The 20,783-nt window shown below is 45.1% G+C and overlaps 1 protein-coding gene across 1 annotated transcript in view; it reads right to left on the bottom strand.

The window, feature by feature from the left end:
• Positions 1-19,425, bottom strand: part of LOC112074679 (dedicator of cytokinesis protein 2-like) — a 49,840-nt gene extending 30,415 nt beyond the window's left edge. Inside the window, 22 exon segments of the mRNA XM_070440623.1 lie at positions 4,852-5,035; positions 5,668-5,757; positions 6,090-6,158; positions 9,078-9,176; positions 9,774-10,024; positions 10,283-10,359; positions 10,465-10,540; positions 10,883-11,018; positions 11,270-11,351; positions 12,868-12,901; positions 12,904-12,945; positions 12,948-13,008; positions 13,360-13,442; positions 13,445-13,468; positions 13,471-13,499; positions 13,628-13,712; positions 13,715-13,772; positions 13,850-13,946; positions 14,189-14,244; positions 14,463-14,503; positions 18,004-18,087; positions 19,296-19,425. Coding sequence (XP_070296724.1) covers positions 4,852-5,035; positions 5,668-5,757; positions 6,090-6,158; positions 9,078-9,176; positions 9,774-10,024; positions 10,283-10,359; positions 10,465-10,540; positions 10,883-11,018; positions 11,270-11,351; positions 12,868-12,901; positions 12,904-12,945; positions 12,948-13,008; positions 13,360-13,442; positions 13,445-13,468; positions 13,471-13,499; positions 13,628-13,712; positions 13,715-13,772; positions 13,850-13,946; positions 14,189-14,244; positions 14,463-14,503; positions 18,004-18,087; positions 19,296-19,338 — 1,801 coding nt within the window. The 5' untranslated portion in view covers positions 19,339-19,425.
• Between the last annotated feature and the right edge of the window lie 1,358 nt (positions 19,426-20,783).

Genomic DNA, 20,783 nt, shown 5'->3' with positions numbered 1-20,783 from the left:
AATCAATACCATTTTTTTTATTAATTCCATTTCTCTTTCATCCATACCATCTATCCATCAACAATTCCATCCAATCCTCTCCATTCAACAAAATCACCATCCCATCTTTCTCAATATAACATATCCATTGCATCCACATATCCATCCATCCACATATCCATCCATAACATATTTTCAATCCACATTATCCATCATCCATCAAATAACATATCCATCCTCCACCTCAACCCAATATTCCATCCATCCATCAATCCACATATCCATCATTCAAAACCATCTATCCACTGCTAATTCCATCCATCCACATTATTATCCATCCATCCACATTCCCATACAATCATTGGGATCCAACATTATTCCATTGATCCATCCACATTATCCATCCATCCACCCATCCAATCAATCCACATATCCCATCCTCAATCCACATATCCATCCATCAACCAATCCATCCTCCACATATCCATCCATCCATCCATTAATCCACATATCCATCCATCTATCCATCCATCCATCAAAATCCACATATCATCCCATCCACAATCCATTAATCCACTATCCATCCATCAAACCTCATATATTCCAATCATCCATTCATCCATCCATCAAACATCACATATCCATCCCATCCATCCAACAATCTATCCATCCATCCATCAAACCACATATCCATCCATCACCATCATCCATCCATCCACATATCCACATTCTCATTCCACATATCATCCATCCATCATCAACCACATATCCCATCCATCCATTCACATTACATCGGTCCAATCATCCATTCATGATCCCATCCACATATCCATCCATCATCATCCATCCATCCATCCACATACCATCCATCCATCAATCCACATATCCCATCCATCCACATAATCCATCCACATATCCATTCATCCAACATCATCACATTCCATCCACATATCACCATTCTCACATATCCATCCATCCAGATATCTACCCATTCAATCATACACCATGTCCATCGATCTATCCACAAATCCATCCATCCATCATTCACAGTATCCATCCATCAATCCATTCCATCCATCAATCCCACATGTCCATACCATCTATCTATCATCAAAACCATATATCCGTCCATCCACCCATCCATAAAACATATATCCATCCATTCATCTATCCATCAAACCATATTTCGATCCAATCCATCCATCCATTCACATATCCATCCATCCATCCCAATCCACATATCCATCCATCCATAAATAACATATACCCATCCATCTCAACCCACAGTATCCCATCCCATCCATCCAATCCACATATCCATCCATCCGAACCATCCATCAATCCATCCATCCACATATCCATCCACCACATATCCATTCGACCACATATCATTTCCACATATTCCATATCCCACTCCACATATCCATTCCATTCCACCCCATCCATCAACACACATCCATCCATCAACCAAATCCATCCCATCCCCAACATATCCATCCATTCTACATATTTTTCCAATATCCATCCATCCATTCTATATCCAAATCATCCACCACTAATCACACATACCATCCCATTCAAACATCATCAATCCACATATCCATTCATCCATCCATCAAACCACATATCTTCCATCATCCATCCATCATCCATCCATCAAACCACATTCATCCATCCATCCAACAATCTATCCATCATATCCATCCATCAAACCACTAATCCATCAAAAACATATCCATCCATCCACTCCATCCACATATCCATCCATCCACATATCCATCCATCCATTCACATATCCATTCCCATATCCATCCATTTCCATCCAATCCACATTATCCATCCATCCACCCATCCATCCATCCAAATATCCATCCATCCACATATCCAAACATCCATCAATCCACATATCCATCCATCAATCCACATATCCATCCATCCATCAATCCATATATCCATATATCCATCCATCAAATCCACATATACAGCCATCCATCCATCCACATGTCCATCCATCCACATATCCATCCATCCATCCACATATCCTTTGATCCTACCTGTCATTTACCATAACCCAGTACACCCACAGGGTGACAATCATTCAAATGCAGCCATCATTCCTCTCACTAAGGGCTTGATGCCCAAGAACTTAAATCCCAGGAACTACAGGCTGAAATGTAGCACACTAGGTCTGGAGTTCCTGCCCACTGAACATACACTGTTTGAATCAACATTATTTCCAAGTAATTTCAATGAAATGATATCGAACCAACATGGAATATATGCTGAATTGACATCTGTGCCCAATGGGTGGTGTGTTTCCATTGCAGAAAACATGGCCATACGCTTGTTAGGCTACTAGTTAGCTATGTTACCAAAGATACTGATATTTAGCTAGCTGCAAGTCATTTTATCTGTTAAAATTCAGTGATTAGCTGCTAATAGGCTATCTAGCTAGTTTTTATCTACAAGCAAATGCCATAAACGAGAGAAATAACTACAAGAATGCAAATATAAATTGCTAGCTAGCTAATTAAACTCTCTGCAAGGCAGAGTGCTGTAGTGTCTTTCAAAGAAAATAAAGTTAGCGATATTGCTAATATAGCTAGCTGCCAAAGTTGTGCTAGCTATCGATAGTTTGGGCTAGTTTTAACATGTGACTTTTACTTTTTACAGGGTTAAAAAAACAAAGACTTGGCAAATGTTGGTTTGACAATATTTTACAGTTTGAGCTTGTTTGTTATTCAAATTGGTTAATCAAAACTACTTGCAAGGAGAAGGCCCAATCCCAAATTGACCCCCAAACCTTACGCCCTATGCCCTTGTCGAGATCTGAGGGCATTTTATTGGTATTAATCTTGGTCAAAAATAAAGTGTCATGTAATTGGTTAGCTGCTCGATTACATTCTGGGTCCATGCGTGTTAAGAGAAGAGATTGTTTTTTTATTTTACCAGGTAAGTTGACTGAGAACACATTCTCATTTACAACCTGAGGAATGGTTACAGGGGAGAGGAGGGGGGATGAAGGAGTCAGTTGTAAACTGGGGATGATTAAGTGTCCGTGATGGTATGAGGGCCAGATTGGGAATTTAGCCAGGACACCGGGGTTAACACCCCTACTCTTACAATAAGTGCCATGGGATCTTTAGTGACCACANTATTAATCTTGGTCAAAAATAAAGTGTCATGTAATTGGTTAGCTGCTCGATTACATTCTGGGTCCATGCGTGTTAAGAGAAGAGATTGTTTTTTTATTTTACCAGGTAAGTTGACTGAGAACACATTCTCATTTACAACCTGAGGAATGGTTACAGGGGAGAGGAGGGGGGATGAAGGAGTCAGTTGTAAACTGGGGATGATTAAGTGTCCGTGATGGTATGAGGGCCAGATTGGGAATTTAGCCAGGACACCGGGGTTAACACCCCTACTCTTACAATAAGTGCCATGGGATCTTTAGTGACCACAGAAAGTCAGGACACCCGTTTAATGTCCCATCCGAAAGACAGCACCCTACACAGGCAATGTTCCCAATCACTGCCCTGGGCATTTGGATGTTTGTTTAGACCAGAGGAAAGGGTGCCTCCTACTGGCCCTCTACCACCACTTCCAGCAGCATCTGTTGTCCCATCCAGGGACCAATTAGGACCAACCCTGCTTAGGTTCAGAAGAAAGCCAGCAATGGGATGCAGGGTGGACTGCTGCGGGCCAAGCATACCACCCTGAGAGATGCTAAAGCAGCAGAACCAGAACGAGGAGCTCTATCTCTCTTTGCAAGTTACGGGATGAATGTCCCCTCCTCTTCTGAAATTCAAACGATGCTAACACCTGCGAAATCATGATTTGTCCAAATAACCAGTGAAGAAAAACCCAACACACCGGATCTACTGCTGCTCATTATCCCACGCATCCCATTCCTTCCCCACAGATCCTATGGTACCAGTTTTGTTCATGTTGATTGGTCCACGAGATATATGATTGGTGTAAGCAATATGGCGAAACTTACACTTCAGAGGGCAAAGTGGAGTGATTATCATATTGCAAACACATGTTGAATCCACTCAGATGGATTCTGAGTGGAGGGCTAAGTGCGTAGGATGTAGGGGTATATTTGGGATTGGGCCAAACATTTTAATGGCAGCCATATATAAACATATTCCCCGGCATGACATACTTCCTTTGAAAGCCCACATGACTTGGTCCCGCCCTGGGGGTTTAAGGGGGCTTGTTGAGGGGCCAGAGTTTTTGGAGAAGCCCTGTTTAAGCCTTGGCCAATACAATGGAAATGAACTAGGAAATAAATTCAAGCACCAGATTTAGTCCACGTGGAAATGGGTCTTTGGCAGTGAGAGGGAATGTACACATTCACTGTCACTTTTCCCCTGCCCAAGTAGAAGTCCATCATAAGCACACACACAAAAAAAGAAAACATCCCTTCTGTATGACATAGACCATGTTACGTTCCCTTCGTAGTGTAGACCACTGAAGCTCCTGTACAGGTGTTAGTGTTTAGTAATATCTTCCTCAGTAGTGAACCTGCCTGCCTGCTGTCCATCTGTTGACTGGGAGTACAGGTCCAGGTAGAGATGGATCATATCCCTCATCCAGACAGCTGCTCTTTGTGTGTGTGTTTGTGCGTGTGTGTGTGTGTGTGTGTGTTAAATCTGKACTGGTGATTAACACTGCAGCACAGTTATCATTACAATGATGAACTGGCTTCTTCAGCAACAGCTGTTACACAGCACCTGTATGCCATGCCAGGGCCCTGGCTGTGTGTGGGGGAAGTGCGTGTGTGCGTTTGTGTGTATGCCAGCGCCGGCGTGTATGACAAAACTACGACATACTCTGTCTGTTCTGAGACCACACACACACACACACCGTTTTGAGTGAGCTTGGTGGAGCAGACGAGGGTTGAGATGGTGAAGCTGTCTCTGGAGCTGACAGACAGGCTTCCTACACTGCTGCTGCTGCGGCTCAGTGTCCCCGTCTTGTGAACGTCCACATAACGCGTAGAGGGTAGGGACAGGTACGAGTTCACATCCTCCATACGCTTACTGTCCCCCTGTAGAGAGAAGGAGAGAGACCGAGATGGTGGGAAGAGAGAGAGGGTGTGAGGAGAGAGAAAGAAGAGAGAGAGGGTGGGGTGATAGAGAGAGAGAGCGTAAGAGAGAGAGATGGGAGAGAGAGAGTGCGGTAAGAGAGAGAGGGGGGGGAGAAAGAGGAGAGAGAGAGGATGGGGTGATAGAGAGAGAGAGCACAAGATAGAGAAAGGGGAGAGAGAGAGGGTGCAGTAAGAGAAACAGAGAGAAAGAGAGGGGGGGGAGACAGAGAGAGGGGGGGGAGAGGGTGCAGTAAGAGAAACAGAGAGAAAGAGAGAGAGAGGGGGGAGACAGAGAGAGAGAGAGGGGAGAGAGAGAGAGTTTAGTTTGGGAGTGAATCAACAGTAATTCATCTTCATTCCTTTTAGCACTTAATCAATAATTCCAGTTCATTTGGCAGTGAATCTATAATTATTCAGTTAGCCTGTTCAGTCGGTTGTGAATCTTTAATAATTCAGTGTCCTTGGCGATTTGGCTGTGACTCTGACGTAATTCAATTATTCAGTTCAGTTAACTGTGAATCTGTACTGGTTCATTTATACCGTTAATTCATTCGTTTTGTAGATGTGTGAATCGGAGTTGATTCAGTTCTGACCTTGAAGACCACCAGGTCATGAAGCCCGTCCTTCAGCACGGTTCCATCTTCCTTCATCAGGCGAACAAACGCCATGGCCAAAGTTCTCAACTTTTACCTTAAGCTACACAGAGAGAGAGAGAGAGAGACGAGAAGAAGAGAGAGAGAGAGAGAGGAAGACAGAGGAGAGAAGAGAGAGAGATAATCTGAGAGAGAGAGAGAGAGAGAGAGAGGAACGAGAGAGGAGAAGAGAGAAAGACGAGGAGAGAGAGAGATAGATGCTTGAGAGAGAGAGAGAGAGAGAGAGAGAGAAGAGAATTAGGATAATTCATTAGTAGATGAAAGCAATGCTTCCTCCCTGTCACCAGTGCTTTCACACTTCCAGCCCATTCAGCTCAGTGGCTTTAAAGAGTAAGATGAGGCAGAGTTGGGTGTACTCACACTCCTGATGAGGACGGTGTTGAACATGAAGCGCAGGGGATCCTGTGCATCTCCTCCATAGGGAATGGCACCTTATAGGACGCTGAGACAACATTACATCCTCCTGTCTGGCCCTGTCTATAGGACGGAGGACAACATTACATCTCCGTTGAGGCCCTGTTATAGATGGAGGACACATTAATCTCCTGTCTGGCCCTGTGCTATAGGACCGTGAGACAACATTACATCTCCTGTCTGGGCCCTGTGCTTATGGACGGAGGAACAACATTACATCTCCTTCTGCGCCTGTGCAGTGGACGGAGACAACATTACATCTCCTGTTAGGGCTCCTGTTGCATTAGGACGGAGACAAACATTACATCTCCTGTCTGGCCCTGTGCTATAGGACGGAGACAACATACAATCTCCGTTAGCCCCTGTTGCTATAGACGGAGGACAACATTACGATTCCGTCTGGCCCTTGTGCTATAGACGAGACAACATTACATCTCCTGTCTGGCCCTGTGCTATAAGGACGGAGGACAACATTACCTATCTCCTGTCTGGCCCTGTGCTATAGGACCGGAGGACAAACATTACATTCTCCTGTAGGGCCCTTGTGCTAGTAGGACGGAGAACAACATTACATCTTCCTGTCAGGCCCTGTGCTATTAGACGGAGGACAACATACATCTCCGTTTAGGGCCCTTGCTATAGGACTGGAGGGACAAAACATTTACATCTCCTCCAGGGATTGGGTCCCTTTATTTAGGGACAACATTACATCTCCTGCCTTAGCCCTGTGCTTTATTATGAGGACTGGAGTGGTTCAACTACTATCCTCCTGTCTGGACCGTTGGCTATAGCGATGTAGGTACATTAACATATATCTCCTGTCTGGCCCTGTGCTGATTAGGACGAGAGTGACAAAGCATTACATTCTCTGGTGACTGGGCCCTGTGCTATAGGACTGGATGGACAACATTAGACATCTCCTGTCTGGGCCCTTTGCTATAGGACGGAGGACAAACATTACATCTCCTGTTAGGGCCCTGATTGCATATAGGATGGAGGACAAACATTACATTCCTGTCTGCGGCCCTGTGCTATAGACGGCAGGACTGAAACATTACTAATCTCCTGTATGGCCTCTGGTGCTAATAGACGAAGGGACAAACATTACATCTCCTGTCTGGGCCCTGTAGTTATATGACGTAGGACAACATGACATTTCCTGTCTGGGCCCTGTGCTATATAGACGGAAGGACTAATGCTGCATTACATCTCCTGTCTGCCCCTTGTGCTATAGGACGGGCAGGACAAACATTACATCTCCCTGTATTGGCCCTTGCTTAGGACGAGGGACAACTATGACACTCCTGTCTGGCCCTTCGTATAGGACGTGAGGGACAACATTAGCTTATCATCCTGTTTGGGCCCTGTGCTATAGACGTTTGTAGGATCACATTACATCTCCTTCGCCCTGTGCTATAGGACGAGGAAAACATTACACTCCGAGTGGCCCTGTTGCATAGGGACGGAGGACAACATTACATCTCCTGTCGGCCCTGTGCTAATAGGAATGGAGGACAACATTATATCTCCTGTCGGGTCCTGTGCTATTAGGACGGAGGACGAACATTAATCTTCCTGTCTGGCCCTGTGCTATAGATGGAGGGACAAACATTATATCTCCTGTCTGGCCCTTTTGCTTATTAGGTATGGGACAACATTACATCTCCGTTAGGCCGTTGCTCTGGGACATTACATCTCCTTAGGGCCCTTGCATAGGATGGAGGACAACATTACACTCTCCTTGTCTGGCCCTTGTGCTAGAGGACGGGAGGACAAACATTACATCTCCTGTTAGGCCCTGTGCTATTAGGATGGATGACAACATTACATCTCCTGTCTGGGCCCTTGTGCTATAGGACGGAGGACAACATTACATCTCCTGTTCTGGGCCCTGTGCTATAGGACGGAGGACAACATTACATCTCCTGTCTGGCCCTGTGCTATAGGACGGAGGACAACATTTACATCTCCTGTTAGGCCCTGTGCTATAGGACGGAGGACAACATTACATCTCCTGTCGTGGGCCCTTGCTAATAGGACGGAGGACAACAATTACATCTCCTGTCTGGGCCCTGGCTATAGACGGAGGATAACGATGTACATCTCCTGTTAGGGCCTCCTGTGGCCGTATAGGACTGGAGGACAACATGTAACATCTCCTGTTCAGGGCCCGTTGCTTATAGGACGGGAGGACAACATTACATCTCTTCTGTGGCCCTGTGCTATAATGACGGAGGACAACATTACATCTCCTGTGGCCCTTTGTCTATAGGATGAGGAACATACAGTACATCTCCTGTCGGGGCCCTGTGCTATAGGACGAGGACAACATTATATCCCTGTTGGGCCCTGATGCTATATTGGACGGAGGACACATACATCTCCTGTCTAGGCTCCTGTAGCTATAGACGGGGAATCAACTTACATCTCCTGTTAGGGCCCTGGACTGGAATAGTGAGAGGACAACATTACATCTCCTGTCTGGGCCTTGTGCTATTATGGACGGAGGAACAACAACATCTCCTGTTAGGCCTGTGCAAACATGTGACAGCCTGATTTTAACCTTTATTTAAAGCTTTTTCATCAAACTGTCCCTTTTTTTTTTATCCACACCATCCTGCTTTCATTTTTTGTAATTCTGAATAGTTAAACACATGATCAAATGTTTTTGTCACATGATCACCTTGTATACACACCTAACCAGAGCGTGTTAAAGTGTTATTGGTGTACCACAGAGGAAACAGCTGTATTCAACGTGCACAAGAATACCACCATACAATGGTATCTACTGTACAAGCATGATAGCAGTCACCATAGACATCCAGTCATTGCGCTAACACTAGTTAGCATTGGCTCGCAAAATTCCTAAACATAAAAATGGTATCCATGAGTTCATCCTGTCTCTTATACACATCTAGATGTGTATAAGAGCTGACCTTGAACGTCTCCATCCAGCGTGGTTGTTTGACCTGGTAGTAGATGACAGATCTGTAGTCGTTGAGCGGTCTATCCCCCGCTCCCAGACAGATAGAGTTCTACAGGACAAAACAGAAAGAGATGACAGAAAGAGAGAGCGATGGCAGAAAGAGAGAGAGACGACAAAGAGAGAGAGATGACAGAAAGAGAGTGAAGACAGAAAGAGAGAGAGATTCGAGAAAGAGAGAGAGGACAATCAATTCAACTAACCTACATCAACCTAGATACTGTACATCCAACCTAATCTTGGTTAACCCAGAACTAAAGTCTAGCGTAATTGGTCAGATGCTCGATGAAGTTCTGGGTCCATACGTGTTAAGAACTGTAAGGAAGAGCTCCACCCTCTCTCTCTGCATGTGACGGGCCGAATGTCCCCTCCCCTTTAGATATTCCAAAGATGCTAAGATGCTAAAAAAAAATGATTTGTCCAAATAACCAGGAACAAAAATCCAAGTAACGGAACTGCTGCTACTGATCTCATGCATCGTGTTGTATCAAGACAGATCTACGGCATAATGTATCTTAGCGTGGTCTGTCCACAACAGATTACATCTAACCCAACAACTCAGAACCATATGACATCAAATACAAAGGAGGATACAGCGCTGAAACAGTATCCCTGTTCGCCTACCTCCAGATGACCCCCCCCAACTCACCGACACAATCTTGCCCTCCTCGTCACACACCATCATGATGACCTCCATGTTCTTCTGGCTGGTCTTGTTGTACTTGTCAAAATCCCCGGCCCACAGCGTCAGGTAGATGTCGTTGCGGATGTCCCCCGGCATGATGATCTCTGGGAAGCCCAGTTTACGGGCCACCACCGTGCTGCGGTCCACCAGGTGGGGGTACTCCTTACGGATCTGGACGATGTCACCCACCAGGGCCTTCATCGTCACCCATAGACCTGGAGGGGGGACGGAGTAGGGTAAAGATGCCCTTGGACGCTGATCTTGGGTCAGTTTTGCATTACCCACACCAATGGTTAAGGTTAGGATTGGGGAGGGGAAGGTGATGCTAGATCTGTACCTAGGGGATAAGGGGAAACTTCACCCCGTGGTGGGGAGGAGGGGTAGAGGGGAGGATAGAGGACCAAGCATTGATAATGCAGTGGTTGTTGGTACAATAGCAAGAGTTTCCATGAGTGTGAGGTGAGATGTTGTACCTTGTCCTCCACTGTCTCCTCGTGACGCTGTCACCTTGTTCAGCAGGGGGTGAAGGAAGTCATTCTCTGCCACGACCCTGCACACCCACATACACACACATTTAAACTACACAACAACAACTAAAATAGGTAGGTATGGAGGAAGAGAGGAGGGAGGAGAGGGTGAAGAAGGGAGGACTTACGGGAAAAAAGGGATGAAATGCTGCTTCTCCTCATCACACTCTATCTTTCCTTTGATGATGTCACTGATGTCCATCACTGCAGACAGGAACAAATGTAATGTACTCTTTTATTAAGAATGACCTCTCAGGTTATTTTACATTTTCTTTGATCCACTTAGTAAACAATATTCAATATTCAAGCTGTGACCAGCATCAGTGGATCCCAATTCAAAATGTTGTTAACACTGCCCACTGCCCCATGCCCACTGCCCCCTGCCCCATGCCCACTGCCCCCTGCTCCCACTGCCCCATACCCACTCCCACTGCCCCAGCCCACTGCCCCATGCCCACTGCCCCATGCCCATGCCCACTGCCCACTGCCCCCTGCCCCATACCCACTGCCCATGCCCACTGCCCCATGCCATACACTAGTACCTACCTGCCACTCCAAAGGGCCTGCGGAGGCCCTGGGTACACTTCTTGGTGCTTGTCTCTTTCAGTTCCATACGACCCACTCTCACTATCTGACAGATCAGGTAGATCTTCTCTCTGTTCAAGTCCTTATTACCCAAGTCCTGGAGGGAGGGAGGTTTTCAAAATCAAAAAACATGATTTATATGCACAGAGCATACATTTACTAAATTAGCATTTCTCAACTGGTGGGTTGTGATTTCCCCTCCCAATTTGAATATTGATGCAACGTGGTTACATTTGGGTCATGAGGCAAACCCAGTTGAGAGCCACTGACCTAAATTATTTGATGGCACCTCAATAACTGGATACGGACAAGAAATGCATCAAACAGTGCTCTCTAGTGGTAACTTACTGTAAAGACCACCTTCAAGTTGTTCAGCATTTCAACCTCCCTAGGAAAGCCTTTACTGCCCCAGCGAACCAGGTAGTTCTCACTGCAGAGGGAGGCCATGGAATGGGTTAACAAGAAGCACATGTCAGAAACACTTAATACACACTCAAAAGGAATCTTAAAAGGATACTTTGGGAATTTGCCAATGAATCCAGTTAGAGAAACTCATGGATACCATTTTTATGTCTCTGCATCCAGTATGAATGAAGTTGCTAACTAGCATTAGCTCAATGACTGGAAGTCTATGGTATATACAATGGTATCTACTGTACAAGCATGATAGCAGTCACCATAGACATCCAGTCATTGCGCTAAYACCAGTTACCAACTGCGCTAACGCTAGCTGGCAACTTCCCTCAAACTGCAAGCAAATGGTTTCCATTAGTTCCTCTGACTCTGGGGGAGTAAATAAAGGGCTTCATTGCCAAAATCCTGAAGTATCCCTTTAACGCATCATTCACTGATAGAAATGCTCATACGGGATGAATTCACAGAAAAATAAATGTACATAGGGCCTACATAGGGACTGGAATGCTTTATAATACATTGCTTTCTCCTAAATATAAGTCTTCTTGGCCAGCAGAGACTGACTGACTATCAATCTGCTCAAATTGTACGGTGGGGATATGTTGCTAAGCTTTCCAAAGCTGACACCTTCCCAAAATATCCCTGTCACAGTTTGACAGAAGGAGGCCTTCAGGCACTGTGGCCACGATGGAGAATGTCACATACCAGCCGTAATACTCTGGCATGGATGAGAGAGGAAGGAGAGCCTAGATCTGTCGCTCTGACAGTAATAGACAGCTATCACCATTAGCTGTCAGTCAAGCAATGCCTCTCTATTTTCTGAATTTCTACCATGATATTTAAATAGTATGTCCATTAGGTTAGACGTTGAGAACAGGGGAAAATGTGGATAAGGGGAAGAGAGGAAGAGAAAAGGAGTGAGAGAGAAAGACAGCTATCAACATTACTGGTGTCAGAGCTCTGACAGCTGCCAGTCAAGCGCTGCCTTTCCATGTGCAGCCTTCTGTGTTTATCATTAACTGTGACTACAGTACAGGAATACAAAACATATATGAAAAAACGGGGGTGGGGGGTGGGGTAAGAAAAGAGAGAAAGAGAGAAGTGGAGAGCATTGAGAGAGAGAGAGAAACCGGGAGATGTGTAAAAGAGGAGAAAGAGAAGTGGGGAGAGCGCTGAGGAGAGAGAGAGAAACAGGAGATGTAGAGAAGGAGAAAGAGAAGTGGGGAGAGGGCTGAAGGGAGAGAGAGAGACAGGGAATTAGGCGAAGAGAGAAGAGAGAAGTGGAGAGGGCTGAGAGGAGAGAAGAGAGAAACAGAGGAGATGCTAAGGCAGAGAAAGAGAAGTTGGGAGAGAGGGCTGAGGAGAGAGAGAGAAACAGGGAGAAAGATGTGGTAGGAAGAGAAGGAGAAGAAAAGAGAAGTGGTGAGAGGGCTGAGGAGAGAAGGCAGGATGAATGAATGATGCAGATGTAAAAGAGATGTTTAAAAGAGATGTAAAAAAGAGAGCAGGATAGAGGGATGTTAAAAAGAGACCTGATGATGGTCTGCTTGTTGGGGTCGTAGAGGACATGAAGAGTTCAGAATCTTCTCCGATCCGACAGACAAAGTTCGGACAAGACATAAGAGGCTGTGAGTGGGAGGAGACTGGATCCGGGCCGAGATTACTGAGTGGTCCTCTGAATGTTGGACTACAGGAGAGAGAGAGAGAGAGAGAGAGAGAGAGAGAGAGAGAGAGAAGAGAGAGAGAGAGAGAGAGAGAGAGAGAGAGAGAAAGGGAGAGAGAGAGAGAGAGAGAGAGAGAGAGAGAAGAGAGAGATGGGGGAAAGAAGAGAGAGAGAGAGAGAGAGAGAGAAGAGAGAGAGAGAGAGAGAGATGGCTATACTCCTAAAATACAGTGCATGACCATTGTCTTCTTTCCGTTACTCTGTCAACTTCTCAATCTTACTCCAGCCACTATTCTCCCAATTTCAACCCTGTTAGCCCTGTCAACCACTTTTCTGTTAGTTGTCTTTGCTCCTCTCTTACTCTCTGTCTGACCTGTTCCTCTTTGATGCGTTCGTTGATCTGTGGTCGTCTGGTGGCTCGGAACAGGCTAATCACGCTGGCGTTTCTGGGTCCAGCATATTCCCGTTCAATCCCGCACCACCAGGTCCAACTCCAAGATCCTGGAAGGAGGAAGGGAGGAGAGGAGATGATGGAAGAGAGAAAGGGCTCCCTCAGCCAGATTACAGAACGGAGTCCTCAAATGAGAATGATCTATTTTAGTGATTTCAGTAGGGTTTATTGGCCATACTTGTTGCCGTAGTCGATCTTGGAGGTGACTTTCTGTTTGAGCTCCTTGAACTCATCGCTAGGCAACGTGCCAGACAGGAGTTGGAACGCCATTCCATCAAATCCCACATCAGCCCTTGACCTGCACCACACGCCTCTTCTTAAGCCTAGGGGAGAGAGATCCTGTTACACACACATGTGCACGACACATATACCAAACACACACAAAGTGTGGAGTGTTTACCACGTAGAGCTGTTTCCAGATGCTTCCCCACTCCCTCAGAGTGGTGGTCACCTCCTTCACTAGGGGCATCTCTGCTGACAACACCACCTCCTGATCCCTGTGGAGGACATAACACATATTACTGACACAACACACACACACACACACACACAACACACACACCACACACACACACAACCACACACAACACACACACACACACACACACACACACACACACACACACACACCACACACACACACACACACACACACACACACACACACACACACACACACACACACACACACCGGTAAGCATATGACACTGACACACACACAAACACACACATCACTCACCCTCTTTTTTCGATGATGACCTTCCTCAGCTGCACTATGCTGGCTGGGAACGCGCCCTGAATATATGGAGGGAGACAAGGAGAGAGAGGTAGATAGAGAGGAGGGAGGAGGAGGAGGAGGGAGGAGGGAGGAGGGAGGAGGGAGAGGGAAGGAGGAGGGAGGGAAGAGGGAGGGAGGAGGGAGGAGGAGGGAGGGAGGGAGGGAGGGAGGGAGGGAGGTACTTGCTCACATCAAACGTACTATCCTGTCTTCAAGTTATCCAGCTGTGTCTTACCTGTCGATCATTGTTCCTGACCAGGTAGCCTTTATACCAGCCTGCAACCAGAGAAAACAGGATACAGTCACAACACAGGGTACAGTCACAACACAGGAAACAGTCACAACAACAGATACAGTCACAACACAGGATACAGTCACAACACAGGAAACAGTCACAACACAGATACAGTCACAACACAGGAACAGTCACAACACAGGATACAGTCACAACACAGGATACAGTCACAACACAGAAACAGTCACAACACAGGATACAGTCACCAACACGGGATACAGTCACAACACAGGAAACATCCACAACACAGGAAAACAGTCACAACACAGGATACAGTCACAACACAGGATACGTCACAACACAGGATACAGTCACAAAACAGGTACAGTCACAACACAGGATACAGTCACAACACAGGGTACAGTCACAACACAGGAAACAGTCACAAACACAGGATACAGTCACAACCACAGGATACAGTCACAACACAGGATACAGTCACAACACACGGTACAGTAACAACATAGGATACAGTCACAACACAGCGGTACAGTCACAACACAGGAACAGTCACAACACAGGGTACACAGTCACCAAACACAGATACAGTCACAACACAGGATACAGTCACAACACAGGATAACAGTCACAACACAGGAAACAGTCACAACACGAAACAGTCACAACACAGGATACATCAGCAACACGGACAGTCACAACACAGGATACATCACAAACACAGGATACAGTCACAACACAGAACATCACAACACAGGAAACAGTCACAACACAGGTACAGTCACAACACAGGATACAGTCACAACACAGGATACAGTCACAACACAGGTACAGTCACAACACAGGTGACAGTCACAACACAGGCAGTACAGTCACACACAGGGTACAGTCACAAACAGGATACAGTCACAACACAGGATACAGTACAACAGATACAGTCACAACACAGGATACAGTCACAACAACAGAGTACAGTCACAACAACAGGGTACAGTCACAACACAGGGTACGTCACAACACAGGGTACAGTCACAAACACAGGATACAGTCACAACACAGGGACAGTCACAACACAGGATACAGTCACAACACAGGGTACAGTCACAACACAGGAAACAGTCACAACACAGGATACAGTCACAACACAGGAAACAGTCACAACACAGGGTACAATCACAACACAGGAACAGTCACAAACACAGGGTAACAGTCACAACACAGAAACAGTCACAACACAGGATACAGTCACAAACACAGGAAACATCCACAACACAGGTACAGTCACAACACAGGATACAAGTCACCAACACAGGGTACATCACAACACAGGAAACAGTCACAACACAGGATACAGTCACAACACAGGATACAGTCACAACCACAGGAAACAGTCACAACACAGGATTACAGTCACAACACAGGGTACAGTCACAACACAGGATACAGTCACAACACAGGATACAGTCAAAACACAGGATACAGTCACAACACAGGATACAGTCACAACACAGGATACAGTCACAACACAGGGTACAGTCACAACACAGGATACAGTCACAACACAGAAACAGTCACAACACAGGATACAGTCACAACACAGGTACAGTCACAACACAGGATACAGTCACCAACACAGGGTACAGTCACAAACACAGGATACAGTCAAACACAGGATACCGCACAACACAGGTACAGTCACAACACAGGATACAGTCACAACACAGGAACATCACAACACAGGGTACAGTACAACACAAGATACGATACACAGGATAGAGTCACAACACAGGATAGAGTCACAACATACCACATTCATCTCAGTTTCCAGTCCCAGTTTAAATCCCATTTTCCATCCCACATTATACTCAGATTCCATCCCACATTATTGTCAGTTTACATCCAGACATTATTCCCAGTTACATCCCACATTATTCCCAGTTTACATCCAGACATTATCCCAGTTACTCCCACATATTCCCAGTTAACATTTCACATTATTCCAGTTTACATCCCACATTATTTCCAGTTACATCCCACATTATTCCAGTTTACATCCAGACATTATTCCCAGTTTTACATCCCACATTATTCCAGTTTACATCCAGACAATTCCCAGTTTACATCCCACAATATTCCCAGTTAACATTTCACATTTATCCCAGTTTACATCCCACATTATTTCCAGTTTACATCCCACATTATTCCCAGTTTACATCCAGACATTATTCCCAGTTTACATCCCCCATTATTCCCAGTTTACATCCAGACATATTTCCCAGTTTACATCCCACATAATTCCCAGTTTACATCCAGACATTATTCCCAGTTTACATCCCACAATATTCCCAGTAAACATTTCACATTATTCCCAGTTTACATCCCACATTATTTCCAGTTACATCCCACATTTTTTCCAGTTACATCCAGACATTATTCCCAGTTTACATCCACATATTCCCAGTTTACATCCAGACATTATTCCCAGTTTACATCCACAATATTCCCAGTTAACATTTCACATATTCCCAGTTACATCCCACATTATTCCCAGTTTTACATTCCCACATTATTCCCAGTTTACATCCCACATTATTTCCAGTTTACATCCCAAATTATTCCCAGTTTACATCCAGACATTATTCCCAGTTTTATACATCCCACAATAATTCCAGTTTACATCCAGACATTATTCCCAGTTTACATCCCACAATATTCCCAGTTAACATTCACATTATTCCGTTACATTCCCACATTCAGTTTACATCCCACATTATTTCCAGTTTACATCCAGACATTATTTCCCAGTTTACATCCCACAATATTCCCAGTTAACATTTCACATATTCCCAGTTTACATCCCACATTATTTTCCAGTTTACATCCCACATTATTCCCAGTTTACATCCAGACATGATTCCCAGTTTACATCCCACATTATTCCCAGTTTACATCCAGACATTATTCCAGTTTACATCCCACATTATTTCCCAGTTTACATCCAGATATTATTCCCAGTTTACATCCCACATTATTCCCAGTTAACATTTCACATTATTCCCAGTTTACATCCCACATTATTCCAGTTTACATCCCACATTATTTCCAGTTTACATCCAGACATTATTCCCAGTTACATCCCACATTATTCCCAGTTTACATCCAGACATTAATTCCCAGTTTACATCCCACAATATTCCCAGTTAACATTTCACATTATTCCCAGTTTAACATCCCACATCCCAGTCTCAAACATATTCCCAGTTTACATCCCACATTATTCCCAGTTTACATCCAGGACATTATTCCCAGTTTACATCCCACATTATTCCCAGTTTACATCCAGACATTATTCCCAGTTTACATCCCACATTATTCCCAGTTTACTTCCCACATTATTCCCTGTTTACATCCCACATTATTCCCAGTTTACTTCCCACATTATTCCCTGTTTACATCCCACATTATTCCCGGTAAAACCAGTTATTCCCGGTAAAACCAGTACATTCCCAGTCAGCTCCCTTACCATCGCAGGTCTCCTGGATGTGGACCGTGTCACCAATCTCCAGAGACAGCTGCTTCTCTCCAAGGCCAATGAAATTCCACATTACTAGGGGAGACACAGAGAGGCGAGAGGGTCATACAGTGTACTGCAGAGAGAGACCCTAAAACAGAGAGAACATAACAGAAACCTATTCATTACCTTTTGTTTTCACTATTAAGCCTAAGAAAATATTCAGACTATATTGTTCAGGGGAGGGAGAGGATAGTATGTTGTTTTTTTTTGCTTGTTGGGGAGCGAGGTCTTTTCACTATTATTATGAGATTTATATATGCTTGTTCCTCATGTTTAGATTAGATAAAGAAAAACAGATATATGTTTGTACACCAGAGGAGGCTGGTGGGAGGAGCTATAGGAGGATGGGAATGGTATAAATGGAATAGAGTCAAACCTATGGTTTCATGTTTGATACGGTTCCATTTATACCATTCCAGACATTACAATGAGCCCGTCCTCCTATAGCTCCTCCCACCAGCCTCCACTGTTGCACAACTATGTCAAGAATTGTGTGACCTCTTTATATGTCCAATATCTATGTATATCTATATATATATACATATCTTGTTTATCAGTAATAATATGGTTGTACACTGTGTTTTCTAGGTCTGTGTACACATGATGTTAGAAACAGTACTGTGCTGTTCCTGTATTTATGAAACCTCATGCTACTTCCTCCCTCCAACACTTCCTGTGTTTTCAATCTAACACGATCACAATGATAGATGTTACTTTTCATATTCAATATTATTGTGCATATTGCATCAGGGTTGAGCTATATCAAACACTCTGCTCTTTAAGGCCGAACAGGTCAATCAAGAGATTCTCCATGATAAGGACAAAGCCGGAACATCTTCCCCTTCTCACATCATCAGTTTATAATACATGTAGAACTACTGCAGCAAATAGAAACCCTGCTCTGAAGTTCAATATGTTTCTGAAAACTGACAGTGATAGAATCAGTCTTTCTGATTAGGAACGCGACTTGAACCACTGCCATCATGTGTGAAGTGATTCCTGACAGCCATGTCATGAAGTCTGATTCAGCCATTTTGTTTCTCTCGACACAGCGGTCTATCAGTGATCTCTACCTCATGACTGTGCAGACATAGTCACACTGTCAGAGTCATACTGCTAGAGTCTGTTAGCTGACACCCGCCCACATCCTGTCATGGAGAAAGCGAGAGCGAAGGGCCATCACCCCTTCTGCAAACACACACACACACGGAGGCCTACACAGGTGAGCGTGGATTACTTACCTACGCCATACCGCTCCGTGGTGGTCCTCATCCAAGGAGCCATGACTGCTTCTCTTTTCCCCTCTCTCTCTCTCTCTCTCTCTCTCTCAGTCTCTCTCTCTCTCTCTCTTTGGGTGTCTGAGATACGTTTTCCACTCTACCTCTCACTTCTGCATTTTGTTCTGTATATGAAAGCAGAGAGCTCCTCCCCCTCTCCTTCCTTCCTCTTCTCTTTTCTTCGTCTCTTCACAGCTCTCAGGGGAACTGTCGTTAGTTGTGTAGTTGTGCATCTAGGGGCCTGTTCACTGACTGTAGCTCTGCATCTGACCTCAGTCTGAACAATGAGCCTGTTCTCAACGAGCGGCCAATGGGCAGTATGGCTGTTCAAATGTAAGTGAGGCAGTGGTTTAGTCTAAAGTCACAAATGATCTTATTCACTTCTTGGCCGCCTATCTGGAATAAATTGTTCAAATGCACTCTGAATGAATCTGAATAATAGACCTGGTATGTTTGATATAAGACAACACAACAGACTTGGCAATCTGTTTCTGCTCTTCCTTGGACTGCTCTTGTAAAAAAAAACAGCTCCTCTTATTGCTCGTCCTTCCCCTCCTCTGATGGACTGACCGGACAGATGTAACCAGCCCTGCATCTAAAGAAGCTTCTGCCATTCTACTCACTGTTGATGTAACCTACTACTACATCATTCACTCATTATGAGTGATGGAGATGTAAAATCGATGTGTAGTTGCCTTACTTATCCAATAGAGGGTGGTAGACATTACATTTGACAAGAGGTCAAGTTATAGACTAGTTGCACAGCACAAGCAAACTTTTGCTTTTCAGAAAACACGTGAGAACTCGATACCTATAAAGAAATGATAAACAAACTATGGTCAAATTGATTTCTGTATAAAGCACCCAATTTAATTGAAGTGACCGCTCTCATCCACAGCATGCATCCTTGGTCCATTACACCCCAGTTGCTGTGGAAGCAGAATGGACAGAGGCTATAGCAGAAGATCTTATCTTTCTAACGGACAGACAGGAAACCACAATGGAACAAACCAAGAGACACACACACACACACACACACACTCTGCTCTCTCCCTCCTCTCTCTCTCTCTCCTGCCTCTCTCTCTTCCTTCTCTGCCTCTCTCTCTCTCCTCTCACCACACCCACCTGTCTCCCTCCCTATCTCCTCTCTTACTCTCTGCCTCTCTCCCTCTCTGCCTCTCTCCACCCCACCTGTCTCCCTCCCTCTCTCCCTCTCTCCACACACACCTGTCTCCCTCCCTCTCTTCCTCTCTGCTTCTTTCCCCTCTCTCCTCTCCTCTCTCCACAAGCGTCTCACCATTCGTTCTGCTCACACAATTTCTGTTTTTTTGGCCACCACCACGCCCACTTCTCCCTCCCTTTCTTGCCTCTCTGCCTCTCTCCACACACACTCTCTCCCCTCCCTCTCTCCCTCTCTTGCCTCTCAGCCTCTCCGACCCCATCTATCTCCTC

This window comes from Salvelinus sp. IW2-2015, unplaced genomic scaffold, assembly GCF_002910315.2.
Source record: "Salvelinus sp. IW2-2015 unplaced genomic scaffold, ASM291031v2 Un_scaffold2755, whole genome shotgun sequence".
Lineage (NCBI taxonomy): Eukaryota > Metazoa > Chordata > Actinopteri > Salmoniformes > Salmonidae > Salvelinus > Salvelinus sp. IW2-2015.
This window is presented reverse-complemented; position numbering and strand designations above follow the sequence as displayed.